Source organism: Astatotilapia calliptera, chromosome 23, assembly GCF_900246225.1.
Source record: "Astatotilapia calliptera chromosome 23, fAstCal1.2, whole genome shotgun sequence".
NCBI lineage: Eukaryota > Metazoa > Chordata > Actinopteri > Cichliformes > Cichlidae > Astatotilapia > Astatotilapia calliptera.
The window spans coordinates 1,688,018-1,704,199 of NC_039323.1; the positions used below are offsets into that span (position 1 = coordinate 1,688,018).

Consider the following 16,182-nt stretch of genomic DNA (forward strand, 5'->3'; position numbering starts at 1 on the left):
GATTATCATTTTAAGTGGATTTACTGTCTCTTCGTCTTGTTTAAAAACCTATTTCCAGAATGAATTTATTTTTCATAGCGGCTGGTGGGCTTGTATTACTGCTCTGTGATATTGAAACCCTTTAGTGCAGGAAGCAATGCAACCTGTCAACCAGTTCCATCAACCTATCAACGGGTATGAACTTGCACAGAGACAAATAAAACACGCTCATGTAATTAAGTTTGGTTGGAGTGAGCGTCCCTGTTGACTGTCAGGTTGCAAAAAAATCGTATTAAATAATTTATTCCAGACACAACTGCATGAACTCCACGTTTAGAAAACAGCAAAATATAGATTTTAACTTGTGTTTTCCAAAGTTTTTATTGTTGTAATAAGGTATAATGATGCTTCATGTTTCTCTATTTTATCTATGTCTACAATTAGATCCATAACTTTTTGGACAAAGGCAAATTTTTTTTTACGTTTTTGTCCCTCTACAGTAGATTTTGAATCAGTCAGTCAATGTGGAATTTAAGTGTAGACGTTTCTCTTTAATTTAAGGGGTTTAACACATTGTCAGAGGTACCATAAAATTAAATATAAGGATTTTTTTAAATAGTTGGCAGCCAATGACTGTATGATGTCTAGAAGTTATGGACATCAAAGACTAAGTTTCTTTTTGTCCTCAGTGACTGAAACGCTGCTCTTCTGGGTTAAAATCAGACGACTGGCATGACAGTTGAAGAAAATCCCACTCATTTGCCTCGAGAAACTCCTGCAGTATCCTTTGGTTCATTATCTATTTGCAGAATGAAACGCTGTCTGATCAGTTTTGCAGCATTTGGCTGAATCATCAGTAAATACCAGTGGCCCCGTTCCACTGGCTGCCGTACATTTCCATGCCATAACATTACCTCCATCAAGGTCTCCATAGTTTCCTCTCCTTCTCATCATTCTGATACAAATTCATCTTTGTTTCATCTGCTTTTAGACGTTTTCTGTCAAAGTGGCACCTTGTCGTAAACCCTCTGTCTGTCCGTTCATGAAGGCGTCTCTCGAGGTTAGCGCTTGACAGCGGCACACTGACCTCCTCGAACATTTTCTTGACTTGATTGGATACTTTCAAGGGTTTTTTCTTGATTAACCCTTTAAAGCCCAGTGTATCGTATTTGATGTGTTTTTGTGACTTTGCTTTACCCTCAATGATATAAATTGCATGACACGTTTTTAATGACTAAAATGCAAAAATATTGCTTATGTAACAAATGTGATGCAAATTAAAATCCTATGCAGATTAAAATTTGATATATATTGTCTAAAGGTTCAACAAACACTCCAGTATCACAAAATTTAAGATTTCTTGCAGTTATTTTATGGTCCAGGTTTTAAAAGGTTAAGGAAAGAATTCTGTGATCATCCACTTTAGTTGTCTTATGTGCTCTTTCAGACCTTTTGACCGCTGCATTAACCCTTGTAAACTTTTTGCTGTGCCTCTGATGGATTTATTTTTCAGCCTAGTGTTGGTCTTCCTCACTTGCACTGAGATGCCTGGAATCAGCTCCAGCTCTTTTTGTCATTTGTCATGAAGTAACAAGGGAGCCTCGTCCGGCTATTAAATTGCTTGTCAGTCAATTGTCCAATTACTTCTGAGTCTTTGCAAATGGAGGACTAAAAATGTGTCGTCGCCATTGGAACGCCAGTGTGTTTGACACTGCAGCTGTCACACGTGTCTTTGAACATTAAAGTGACCCTGAGGGGGGATGAATGTGAGCCCTGTCACAGACCTCGAATTCACTCCCTGCTATTCATTCAACGCTTTAGATTTAAATATCAAAGATGATTGTGATGTGCTCTGAGTTCAGTGCTGTTAGCTTATTGGAGCAAATAACGCCTTTGTAGTGCTGTGGGATTTCTTTCAGCCGCTGGTGCTTTCAAACCAAATAGACTTAGTAGGAGCCTTGGCTGTAAATGGCTTTTTCGGCCCATGTTTTGAGATTACAATTCAGTGTCGGGCTGGCTAGTATGTGGTCAGCATCAATATTCACGCATTAGCTTTTGTTTGAGGCAAGTATACAGCAGAATCAGGCCAAACCTGTGTGTGTGTATATGAGAGATATTTATCACATCCAGTTCCTCACAAAACTAGAGAGTGCTCAGTTGTTGCAGCAGCATGACTTATGTTGCTCCAGGAGGGACTAGTTCTAACAAATGGGGTGAAGGATGCTGGGTAAGCAAACTGAATCATCATCAATATCCACCTGAGGTGCAAACTGTGATTTCAGCGTCATGACTGTGACCCCTACTGGAGCTCTAGAGAACTGGAGACTGTACAGTCAGACTCATGCATGCATTCATGAGACAAATGGATCGTGTGCTGCCTGTGAAGTGAACATTTGTCATTAAAGGGGTTTCTGAATCATTCTGAAGGCATTCACAAGAGAGGAGCGATAATTAAAATAGATTTTTCACATGTAGATAAAATGCAAACAAGAAGCTGAGAGATCACACATTTGGAGCTCTTGTCAGGTTTAATATGACACCTTGAAACCCCTCCGCATAGTTAACCACTGATGAAGACGAGCAGTGATGGAGTCTACAAACACACAGAACTGATGAATCATCGTTCCGTATTTTTCATCTCAAGCCAAAGTTTCAATTTATCCTGTGTGTTAAATTAGCGTCGTGCATCCCACCAGAGAGCCTTCATGATCCACGGTCTTTGTGATTCACTGCAGCCTCAGTCAAGCTTGTCTGCACAGTATGTTTTCCAGACCAGAGCAGCTGCCACTTAAGAAGGGATTAGGTAATGATGTGGGGATGTACTTTCATGTGGAGTAAAAAATCAAGACTACGAGATCTGCAGCTGCTCCCCCCAGTTTGTCTAATCAGAGTGATTCAAACACAGTTATCACATGGCCTAATTTTCACTGCAGCTTTTCCTTTCCTTTCCCTCCATCACTCATGCACATTGCATAAAAACCTATACTTAGGCCTCAGTGGTGCACCACCTTCCACCAGCCTACAGGCCATCTGCTGATAACCAGCCTGCTCTTGCGCACCTCTGTGGTAAATTTACAGCTGCCTGTTGACAGTATTGATCTGTGGAGCTGCCGCTTTGATAATAAACACTCTTTTCATTCACTGTAATTTTATGTTTGGTGGATATATGGATAAGCACACGGTTTAATTTAAAAGGTAAATGGTCGCAGCGCTGAACAGTCACTGCAAATTTTTTTTATTTATAGATTTTCTTTATTTGTTCAGCACCTGCTTCTTTTTCACTAAATTCCAGCAGGATTTTTTATTTATTTAGGGTTTTTATTTATTTACACCAACAAATATCTCTAAAGCCTTGTTGTGTAAAACAAACAGACTAATGTGTTCTGAATAAATGACATTTTATAGTTCTTGTTCTGCGATTCCTCTAAAGAAACATGGCTTCTGTATCCATTTGGATAATTTGTCTTTCAGAGAAAAGGCTCATATTGCTAACGGTGCATGATTAAAGTAAATCGCATTTACATTTCTATAACCAACAGCAGGTTTAGATAGTTTAGTTAATTACATGTAAATTAATAATGACTAAATACAATAAAATATTAATTAAATCGATCAGTTTATTTTAGATTACATAAACTCTTTAGACATTGCCGATCATAACGTGTTTTCTTTATTTCTTTCTTTAATGTCCCTTGGGAGGGTAGGACAAGACTTTGTCCAATTTTCATTGCATATTATTGGATTAAAAAAGCCCTCTTGCCAACTATTGGCTGCAACTCCATTCAAATAACAGAAAAATGGGGATGTGGGGGAAAGTTCTGCTTTCACAAGGAATTATATAAGGTCATTTTTTGGTTTATTGGATATTGGACAAGGCACCGGGGATGATTTAAATAGAAATCTTAAACTCTAAAAGCCTCGTCAGCAAAGTAAACCTCCTTAAATTTGGTTAAAGATAATGACCAGATTATCCACACAGCCGTGCAGCACATTTATTCCTAAATGTCACCCTGTCCTGCTGACTTTCTGTCCATTTTTACTGTGGTGTAAACCCCCCCCCCCCCCATCCCTTTTTTAAAATGATCCAAACAGACTGAAATTCAGTTTAACCCTATAATGCCCTTTATGTCATATTGTATCATATTTGATACATGAGTTTCTGAAACCTCTATCTCATCAACATAATCAATACTTGCCATAATTAATGTATAATAAAAATATATCATTCACAACATGATATAGAAAAAAATTGTGGAGTTTGTTACAAGAGTTAATGAACATCTCAGTTCCAAAAAATCTGAATTTTCTAGCTGTTTCTTTTAAAGGTTGAGTCTTAAAACATTATGTTCTATTAAATAATGTAGTTCCCGTGTTTGCCACTAGATGGCGGTTGCTGCCCAGCTATCTTGTTTTCCAGCAGAGCTTTTGACTTTATCCAAAGGAAAAGTTACGCAACATGCAACAGCTTTTAGTATTCATGGAGCAGCTTGGTAATATTAGGACACATATGCATGGGGATTTTAACATTGTCTTTTATTAGATATGTTAGACATGAGCCTAAAATGTCACCTGCATTTCATTTGAGGGCTTCACTTATGGATGGAAACAGTTTGATGAACCTACAGTGACTTTGAGTTTTCCTTGGACAATTTGTTCTCCAGTTTGCAGCATAATGATGCCCTCCAAAAATACATTATTCGTGTAGATTGTACAGTTTTACACCTTTTCCTTGTCATCACAGCAAACATTGTACGACATTGCTTCATATTAGTGGAAATGCTAAAGACTACTCATAGTTGTATTCAAATTTGCTATAAAATGTGTTGACATGTGTAAGGATTAATCCCACACGGGCTTCAAAAATGTATATTGTATGATGTGAATGTTACATTTATGATTCAGGCAGCGCTGGTGTCAAACACTGCATTGCGGGGCTTTTATTTGAACTTTCTTTGGTTTTTAAAATGTGCATAAAGCTTTTCTGAATGAATCAATCACCATAAGAGATTCAGTGCATGTGACAGCAGACATCTACTGGAAACAGCAGCTTTCAACTAGTGTCTAAAAACACCTAAAACATGCTTCCCAACTGTTGCTTCTACCACTCGAAACTCGCAGTACATGTGGAAACCAGGTTAACAGCACGCCTAGGCAGTCGACGCATCGAACATAACTCTGCTCCCTGTGGGGAATGATGATTTATGTGGGCTGTTCCATAAAATCTAGGGTTGCAACAACAGATTTGCTGGGCTGAGAATAGGGGGCATGTCAGTTCAGTTGCTAGGAAACAAGTGGAGGAATACAACAGTGGAAGGCAGAAATCTTGGCTGGAGAAAGAGGGGGAGAGAGGTTAAGACAGCTGCAGAGATAGAGGTGGGTAAGAGAGAAAGAAAGAAGAATGTGCCACGGGGTAAATGTGTTTCATCATCTTTCCTCTGGGCGCTGAACGAGGCCCGGAAAGAAAGCAGCAGTGCTGCTGTTTCCATTGTGTGTTGTTACAGATGGATGACTACTGATCTTCCGAACCCACTTTTAATTATTCCTGTTTCCATCATTAAAAACAAACTCTTCCCAATGTGAAGCCCAGACGTTCAAATGATGGTTCCTCTACTGCTCATGCTTAACACACAGCCAGCTACACACACAGGTCCTCTCATGTTTCAGCCATTACCATCTCAATGAAGCTAAATATAGTCCAGTCCCCTGGTCCCTTCATCTCAACACATCAATAGGTTGGGCTTTGTCGCCTGTTGGTCCGTCTGTGTTTGACCCGAGCTTTTGGGCTCTGGGCGATAACACGCTGACCCAGCACAGCTGTTATTCTTGGGAAACTTCACGTGTGGTTTTTGGAGATTTGAGTGTTTGATATTGAAGCTGCTGAACGAGAACACTTTTGACACTTTTAGCATTAAAGTCTTGTACTCAGAAATATAATATCATTAACCCCACACAGCTGCTGTGCTGCATGTGAAACTGAAAACTCTCAGAAATCATACTTGGCAGTACAGTCATATTTATATCAATTAGCTTGTTTTGTGTTTTCTGCAGTTAATTCCAAAACTGTGTGTTATCATTTTGTTATGGTCTCGTATACGTGATTGTCCGGGACTGCATGTTGCAACGATGACACAGAGAAACCGTTTAATCAGCTGGTGATAACACAATAAACCTCAGCTTTCTCAATGTTTTCGCATATTTAATATCATTTATTGCCACAGGCAAACACACTGCTGTGTACATAATGTAAAGTACTTTGTAGGTTTTCTACTGTATCAACGTTGATCCTCTTGGAGGGGAGATTCATCGTGTAACTCGGCTCACCTGAGACTAAAAGCTGGTCCATGCTTGTCTCTTCCACAGCACAGATGAAACGCATCCACTCGCTGCTTGCATTGCTGATGCTGCAGACGCCCTCACTTCACTATTTTTTGCGTTAGTTTAATCAGAATATGTTGCATCTAATTGACTTAAATCTTGCGTGCACCCCCAGTTTGTTCGAGTTTTACTTGGGCTCGTGTGATTAGAAGAAGGGAAAGGTTTATAATTATTGGTTCTGTTTGTTTTCTTACTCTAAAGTGCAGAAACAAGTTTACACCAGTACAAGAGGAGGCTGTGGTGGGGAAAAGGGGAAAATTTTAATCAGCCGGTATTCTTTGGAGACATACGCTGAGAGGGAGAGAGCAGTAGCTCCAAATAAATGAAGACAATATCTGACCGTGTTAGAGCGCCAAACAAAGAGTAAAGAGGGATTCATGGCTCTGTGGTCATTAATTTGAAATTAAATGTGATGTTGTGCTGCCTCACTCAGCTAATGTTGAATATATATGGTATTTTTACAAGGAGGCTGCTGTCCACTGTGTGGAGGCGTCCAAGTTTTACTTCAGGCGCCCAAGTTTTACTTGGGCAACCGTGGTTCAGAGAGTTGGGAAGCTCATCTGTAACTGGAAGGTTGCCGGTTCAATCCCCCCAGCTCTCTCTGCCCTGGTCGTCGTGTCCTTGGGCAAGGCACTTTACCCTACCGCCTACTGGTGTTGGCCAGAGGGGCCGATGGCGCGATATGGCAGCCTCGCTTCTGTCCCAGGGCAGCTGTGCCTGCACCAGTGTGTGAATGTGAGAGTGAATGAATAGTGGCCTAGAAAAGCGCTATATAAATGCAATCCATTATTCTGTGACCACAATGCAGAAAACGACCGTTGTTTGATCAAACAGCAACAGATTGTTTGCTTTTTTTTTGGCGCAGCTCCTTCTCCATGTTCTGTGCACCCAACTGTTAAAATAAGTTTGAGTTCCTGCAGCACCTTCAGGTGTGAGCACCTCTATAAAAGCTGAGGATTTTGCAGTTTGCTGGTCTGGAGCATTCAGGTCCCAGCATCTCTCCCCAAGGTCAGACTGTTCAATACTCAACGAAATAAAAAAGAGCTCCATGTCAGACTCAGCCCTCAATGAAGATGATAAATGTTAAAATTCACGACAGTACGATTAGAAAAAGACTTAAGAAGTTGAAAACGTCTTCTCTCTATAAAGAACATGACAGCATGGCTTAGCTTTGCAAATTTGTTCTTGAAAAACACCACAAAAGAGGTTTGGCCATAATGTGCAGCAACCAAACACTTCATACTACCTGTCAAGCACGTGGTGGAGGGGTGATGACAGGACTCACAGGACTGGGACACTTAAATGCACTGAGTTGACCATAAACTCCTCTGAATACAAACGTATTTTAGAATCTGCAGACATTTGTGCAACAGATAACGCTTAGGCAAAGTTGGGGAACAGGTGAACGGTCATAAGTCTAGATCTACACTCCCTCTAAGCCGGTGGCAGGACGTTAAATATATAAACTAATAGCTAAAATTCCTCCACAACAATCTAAGCGATAAAGTCGTATCGTAAATAATTACTTCGTTGATCCTTCAAAAGTCATTCTACAAGAATCATAGGGTGTGCTTAGTTTTTGCAGGACTACCTTAAGCCCAGTGACATGACTGCAGGCTTGCATAGCCCAAAAAGGCTCAGCAGAAGGTATTTCTGTGTATAGTTTGAATTATTAATTACAGCAAAAGCTGGAACAGATCCATTTAAAAGTTCACATAATGTTAGGCAGTTTGCAAATTTCATTTTCAAGCAAATTGCAAGCAGCTACAGCGATACATCTTTTGTAGTGTGTGTGTGTGTGTGTGTGTGTGTGTGTGTGTGTGTGTGTGTGTGTGTGTGTGTGTGTGTGTGTGTGTGTGTGTGTGTGTTGCTGGCATGCCCCCGTGACATTTTCATGCTCTGTAACAAACAGCAGGACTACTATAAAGATTTAAAGCACTGAAACGAGCTGATGACGTGTGAGGTGTCATGGCGCTGATGCCTTAATGTGTGACTGCAGGAAGAACAGCTGTGCTATTGTGGTATCTAAACGTTTCTCAAATTTGGCCCAGCTGATATGAATAAGGCCACTTTTGTTTGCATCCCAGGATGTATGATGCTGCATGTGACATCATCATGCAGGGGTTCGCCTAGAGCGGCGAAACCTCCCGAGCAAACTTTATCTCTTCAAAGACCCAAGGCTGTTATGTTCAATCATAGCCGTTGAAAATACTTGGCTGTATGCTGTGGACTGAAGGTTCTGAGGTTTATAAAGGGAAGTGTCTACTTCCAGCAGTGTGATAATGGAGTGGCGTAATGGAGGAGACATGAAAAACAATTATGAAACTCTGGTGACGTGTTATGATGGGATTGCCTGGGTATGTTTTGGTCTGCTCTGTAATACCTGCACAATTAAAGCTCCTCCCCTGGCTGTCATCAGCTGCGCTCTCCACACTGATGAAACTGTGTTGACAACTCTGACTCACACTCAGATTCCTTATATTACGTTTCTGTCTCTCTCTGTCACACACACACACACACACACACACACACACACACACACACACACACACACACAGTAAATAATGTGTGTTATCTACTGCATTAGCTTCCAGCACTTACACCGCTCCAATTAAAATACTTCTCATTTAAGCAGTGATTAATTCTTCGTTTCTTTTTTCCTCAGTAGAGTTCACATACTCCGCTGTGTTTTGCAATAAAGTGTAACTAAAGATGAAAAAATAGACACCTAAATAATAACCTAGATCATAAAACTCATTTATAGGAGTCTAATTTACGAATGATGCACCTCTGCTGACTCCTAGTAAACAAATGGGACCAGGCCTTTCACATTAGACTCTTATTGACTGTCTATTAAATGTATTTTAAAACATTCTTCTGTTGCAAGGCTTTTATGAATCGATTAGCCCACCTTAGCCTGTTTATTTCTTTTCTGATCTGTTGTTGTTTATATGTTTGTTTGTTTTTTTGTTTTAAAATGTCTTTATGGATTTTTTTATTCTATGGAGCATCTCAAAGCTTTGTTAAGTAAACCTCTATTTAAACATGTTTTCTCTATGATTGTACTCTACTATCCTGCATTCAGCAGCAACTTTTTATTTACACCGTGTTGGTGCAGAGTTTTAATTCTTCAACAAGGTGCTGGAGACATTCCTCGGGGATTTTGGTCCATATTGACGATTGATTCAGATTTGTGAGCTGCACGTCCGTGATGCAAATCTCTTGTTCCACAACATCCCACGGGGGTGTTCTAATGGATTGAAATCTGGTAACTATTCAAGAAACCAGTTTTAGATGATCTGAGCTTTGTGATGTGGTGTGTCATCAAAGATCGATATGCTGCGGTCATAAATGCTCAGCGTCAACACACAGATAGGCCGTGCCTTTTTAATTACGCTCGGTTGGTACTAAGAGGCTCAAAGTATGCTAAGAAAGCATTGCTCACAGCATTGGAGTAGAATAGAGATACAATTATGAGATATAGTTAATTGTTTTAATGGCGTTTGGATGGAAGCTTTCTGTAGTGTGCAGGGATGAGCCCTTATTGATCTGTAGCACCTTCCAGACGGCAGCAGATTGAAAAGATGGTGGCCAGCATGAGAAGAGTCCTCGATGATGTTCTGTAGACGTGCTCGAGTGAACGTAGCTGACTGTTGGTGGTCCAGCCATGCTGTCATGTTGTCTGCGATAAATTCTGACCCTACCATCTGGATGTTGCAGCAGAAATCGAGACTCATCAGAGTCTGACTGGGTGTGTCCTTCTGCTGCTGTAGCCCTTCTGCTTTAAGGCTTGATGTGCGTGCAGAGATGCTCTTCTGCATATCTTGGAGTGGTTACTGTTGCCTTCCTCAGAGCGGTCTGTCCATTCTCCTCTGACCTCCAACATCAACAAGGCGCCCAGAGAACTGGATCTTTACTTTCAGATCTGTAAACCCTGGAGATGGTTTTGAATATTTCGCCCAACCAACAACAACTGTGCCACATTCAAGGTCACTTTTCTTTTTCACCTTTCTTCCTCAGTGAGATCTTCTTCTCATTCAGTTTGATCTTCTGAAACGTGTCCAGATGTCTAAATGCACTGAGTTGCTGCCATGTGATTGGCTGATTGGACATTTGTGTTAATGACCAGCTGAACAGATGTATCTAATAAAGTGGCTACTATGTTCTATTTAGTGTTAAAGTTTTAACTTTGAGTTGAGAATCTGGAACATTTTATGCCCCAAAGTCTTCTTTGTGCTGCACTGGAGACCTTTTTCTTGTTACACGTTATGCTGTATTCATTTCTGTCTCATTTCTGTCTCATAATTCTGTTTTGAAGAGCACGTGTGAGCTTGATGTCCTTGCTGAGGTGGCACCATGACACTGAAGCTGTCCCAGCCTTCCCAGATATTTTTGCAGAGCACAGACAGTACTGCCTCATGAATGTGTCATCTTCTTACTTCTCTGCTCCAAGTCACCGTGGGACTGAGTTTTTAAAAAATCAGTCTATCAAAACCACAATCTTTGTCATTGTTTGTTGAGGAAAAGTTGTAAGGTAGGAAGTTAATCCTTGGGGAATTTTTCCTTTTTTAGATTCAGTTTATTTCTGCATTTGTACAGATGGATACTGTCTGGCTTAACTGGAGCACAGTATCATGAAATTAGTTCATGTTCATGACAGAAAGTGGGTTAAGCAACCTGAATTCAACACATGGGAGCTTTGTGGGAATACGTTGCTGAGCAATGACGGACTAAAAGTGTCAAATGAACATACGTGCATGCACACGTTTGTTCATACGTGTGCTCGGTGAGTAAGTTTCAAAACTGATAGGAGAAGAGAAACAATAATGTTCAGGTTTCAGATAGATGCCTGCCAGGTATCTCCGTTCACACTTCTATTTTTGAACCAAAATCTCTCATTCTGTGGCACCAAGTCCCATTACGGGAGCAGAGACTGTCAACCTGCTGCCATGTCCATGTTCCTGATGTAGATTTTCTGCAAGCTACACTCCTATAGACTTTCCAACATTAACAACACGTCTAAAATGCCAAAGTAGGTGCCTGTTGTCTAGAATATTTCCTTTCAGTAATACTGTTATCATGGTAAAGCGTAGGGGGGCAGGTTTGAATCTGCTTTTGTTAATACAGGAAGCAGGAAATTTGGCTTTTACAGATTATTAGTTAAGGTCTCCCATAAACTTCTAAATGAGCCTCTGGCATCCCTGTAAGAAAGATCATTAACGGATTTATGTAATTATTTGGGAAGCCAAAATCGACCCTAAGACTGTGTAGTGGTTTACACATTTGCCCAATGAGTGAAACAGCCCCGCTTTGATCCCGGGAGGAGACACAAATCCCTTTGGGGTTGCATCAGGAAGGGCGTCCGGCGTAAAAAATCTGCCAAGTCAAACATGCGGCGCTGCCTGCTGTGGCGACGCCTTGTGAATAAGGGAGCGGCCAAAAGTAGCTTTTATGAGACTCATTCGTAGCTGCAAAAGAAATTTAATGAAAATCATGAAAACATTTGAAAATCTTTGTACGCTTGGACACATGGACACCGAGTTCGTTTTGAGCTGGCGCATCTGATCAGGGCTTTGCCCACACACTTTATATTAAGCTGCATTTCAAATAATATTTAGAAGTGATGATATTTTATTATCAACGTTTTATTTTTTATTCCTAAACCTTTTACTGATAGATGTAATTACCACGTCCTCCAATATGATGTTTATTTCTCTTTTAACTTCTCCAATATCAAAATAATAATGATCAGAAAATCCCTCCTAGGACTGTTTACCCACAGTCTGGAAAAACTTGGATGATCCAACAGTGAATTTATGTAAATTGACAACTGTGTACTCGAAGAACCATTAAAACAGCCTTTATTACATAAAATGTACATTCATGACTGCAAATGGAAAGTAGACTGGTTCTTATATAGTGCTTCCTACTTTACTTGAGCACTCAAAGCGCTTTGTACCACATTCACCCATCACACCCATTCATACCCTGAGTGCTTTCTACTTAACATTCACACACATTAATTAACATTCACACACCAGGGGATGCATCAGAGATTACTTGGGGTTCAGTATCTTGCCTAAGGATACTTTGGCATGGGGACTGGAGCATCCGGGCATCGAACCACCAAAAGTAGCTTTTGATTTACAGCAACCCCAACTGCCAACTTGATAGCTGATTAGAAAAGATAAACACCAGCCAGATGGATTTTTCGAAATCCAGTCAGAATGCTCTCCAGCAGCTCAAAATCAATGAAATCAATCAAGACCCTCGTTCGTCTTTTGTCCAGAGAAGAAGATTTACTGTTCCTAGGTCAGCACCACCGACCACAAAACAGAAAATGAACCCCACCCAGACCTCGCTGTAGTTCTTGTAGTTTTGCATCATGCCTCATCAGAGCTAAAGGGAGCGTTTCATCTGACTTGAGTCAACAAAGTAAGTTTACAGCTAAAAGTTTTTTCATTAGAGAGAAACTGAACTGAAAGCAACATGTTAAACAAAGAAACTGTAACCTTTTGCTTGCTGTCTTTTCCAGGAAGGAGCCGTCACCCTTCCCTCTAATCATCCCTGCCGCTAACACCTAATTACCATAATTCACCCCTCACCTCTCAGCTAAGAAATCTGTGACTGCTGCTGCTGCACACTCCGGCAATGTAATGGTATCACTCGCTTAGCGGTGCACAGAGGAAGTGGCAGAAGTAGCATTTTTATCAGACAATTAGTTGTTAGAGAGAAATAAAAAAATGGAGCGTAGCTGTTTTTTAATTTCTTTTTCCTCCCCGAATAGTTTTGGCTCATCACTCCGACGGACTGTTACGGGGAAATCCGAGGCGTCTCTTCAGCTTAAATGTCAGATATTTTTGCCTCTTGTGCGTTCTATTTTTAACGCCTATAATGTGTTGGAGCACTAATGACTTGGAAGCCACACACCATTGATCACTGCCTTCGTCATAGCACCATTACAAAAGCCGCATCAGTGCCGGTGTCGTGGTTAACTCTCCCCTGTGGTTCCTCTTTTCTTTGTCTTCTGTTTCCATCATCATCCGTTTACTCTCTCTCTCTCTGTCAGTTAGAAAAATTATCTGATGAAAGCCGGTGGATTTTATTTTTGCATTAACTCCCTCAATTGTGCCATTAGATAAAACCTTTTAAGGCTGAAGTTATACATATGAGTTCATATATTTTTGGGCAGGGACTGTTTAGAGTCTCATTACCAACCCGTCAAAGACGAGGCTGTGTTTATTTGGACATTTGTCCCTATGGTTACAAATCACTAATATGTCAATCCTCTTCTTGGTACTTTGACATTCTTGCCTGTCTGTGCCTATTTTAAAGCTGTAAAAAGCAGTTAACAAATATACATTTTTCAGTAATTTCCTAAATCCAGTGCATAGTGTAGTCTAAGTGGTTCGGGGCTATTTTCAGCTGTAAATTAATTAACATTTAGTGTGATAATGAGCAGCCTATTTAAAGCCCGCTGATGTGTGTGAGACTGATACATGCGGGATTTGCAAAGTAGAAGTGTCCGGCTTTTTTATGATGATGGAAATGTCATCCAGTGCAGTTGCTCATTATTTATTTATCTGTTTGTTTGTTTTTAACAAGGATTAACTTTATAAGCTGACTCTCATTATTGCTTGTTCCACATTAAGGTTTCGTGCGACTATATAAAGATTTTATTCCTTCATTCTGAAAACGTGTCATCATCCTCACACAGCAGCGTGACTCGCCCTCACTACGTGACTCGCAATAGTGGGTTTTGAACCCCGTAATTAGCCGAAGAAGCTCGCTGCTGTCCTCCTGAGTGTATTTAACAACAGGTGTTTACTCCTCGTCAGATCTGATGCGTGAGCAGCATCCGGGTTGCTCTCCCTGAGGTGTGAACCGAGCAGGGTGAACAACAAAAGTCAAAACAAATATGACAGCGTGGCCTCTGTTCAGATAGAAGCTGACCAGCCGACCTGTATAAGTGATCCGGTGAACATTGGGGTTTTTAAAAGGCTGTTGCGCACATTTTTACTGAAACCATTAATCCGTGTGTGTTATGACTTATGGCTATTTCAAATATTTACCTTTGGAATAAGTCGTTTACCTAATGCTTGATGTGTGGTTAGACATAATCTCTTGGAGATTGAGGCGAATAACTGTTTCCATTATATGCTGACATTATTTATTCCACCCGTGACTCGTGTTTTATCTGTCTTTCTTTCCTGTCAGCACCCGATTTGTTAACTATATTCACACCTCGCGAGCTGCATAGGTTGGACAGAGGTTATTAGTGTTGATCCTGTCGCATTAGGAGACACAGTTCACTCCTCCTGCTCTCACACTGCGGGGGAAAGAGGAGACGCTTCCTTTACCTACTACCCTGCTGCAGACGAGGCGGGTTTTTCTTTCCCGTCTCAGAGACAGTCAGCTTATTTTGTTGGCATGGAAAATGTCAAAGTTCTTTTCCCTTCGTGCTCTTAACGCACGCTCTTGGTCGCTCTGCTGGTAGGTGGTCAGCAGAGAAGAGGAGACGGGAGATGTGCTCTGAATTAGTCAGTGGACTGTTGCTAGTTTATTTAAAAATCCATGGATCAACCTGCTCTTCTGCTTTTCGCGCAGGGGACTGAGGATGGCTGAAGACGTGACCTGTTGCAGCTTTTCTTTCAGATTTTAGTGCTTGGATGTAAAACGGAGCAAAATGAATCAGTTTTCTCGGTGTGGCGGATTGTTAAATGAAGACGAGTTGAATTACTTTTTGGGACTTGTGTGTTTTTGCGCAAAGCGACTTATTTGGGGAAATTGACTCGGGGTTTTGTCCGGGCTGCTTACTGGAGCGATTCTGTGATTTTTCTTTTCTAACTTTAAAAGCACCGGTCGCGGTGTTGTTACAAAAAACCCTGACGATGGTCTAAAACTGATCAGGATCTCGCCACCCCGCCGCTGTCACGCCGAGCGCGGTACCGCGCCCTGCTTTCTAGGAGAGTATAACCGCATTTTCTCCCCTTTCTCATCCCACCTCCCGTGTGGTTTGCTTTTAACAGAATGGCCCGTTTCGGAGACGACGTCCCGGGCTTGTTGAGTTCAGGGGATGGAGGGTCAGAGCGCATCCGGAACCGCGATGGCGCTGCCGTGTCTACAGGTGGTATATCTCCAGCTTTCAAGCAGACCAAAGCGCAGCGTGCCCGCACCATGGCCTTGTACAACCCTATTCCGGTCAGGGAGAACTGCTTCACCGTCAACAGGTCGCTCTTCATCTTCGGCGAGGACAACGTGGTCAGGAAGTACGCCAAGAAAATCACTGAGTGGCCATATCCTTTTCAGCTTCACGGTGAAAGCACACTCATCCAGTATCTGCACAGACTCGTGTAAATAAAGTACAGCGGTGAGTAAACTGTTATCCAATTGGTTAAAACAAATTAAGTTTATTTGTGGTTCTACAGTCTCAATACTTTCTCCTCATATTTCCACAAGTTGTGCCCAATTTCACAGAGGGCAGAAGTGCTTCAGTATGTTGCCCTCAGTTTCTCAGTGCAACAGAGACTCAAGTGTAAATTTCAGCACCATGGACAGCACACACGGGACAATATGTAAGAAATTAAGTCTTCACCACATAAACAGGCTCACCTGGTTCTTAGGGTGCAGTAAGGAAAAAAGAGGCAAAGAGCAGGATACAAAACAAGTTAGAATCAGACTTTTTTCAGACTCGTAGGCTTAATTTTGCTATTCTATATAACAAAAATACAAAATGACTGAAGTTCTCGATCAGATTGACAAAGATTATGGCTAAAGCAGCTTCTAGAGGGTGTTAGTGGGTGTCAATGGAAAGTGGATTAGAGGAAC

At 41.2% G+C, this 16,182-nt stretch overlaps 1 protein-coding gene across 1 annotated transcript in view; it reads left to right on the forward strand.

Annotated features, from left to right (window-relative positions):
• cacna1ea (calcium channel, voltage-dependent, R type, alpha 1E subunit a) overlaps positions 1-16,182 on the forward strand; it is a 114,071-nt gene that overhangs the window by 28,268 nt on the left and 69,621 nt on the right. Inside the window, exon 4 of the mRNA XM_026158661.1 lies at positions 15,384-15,650. Coding sequence (XP_026014446.1) covers positions 15,384-15,650 — 267 coding nt within the window. The remainder of the gene's footprint in view (positions 1-15,383; positions 15,651-16,182) is intronic.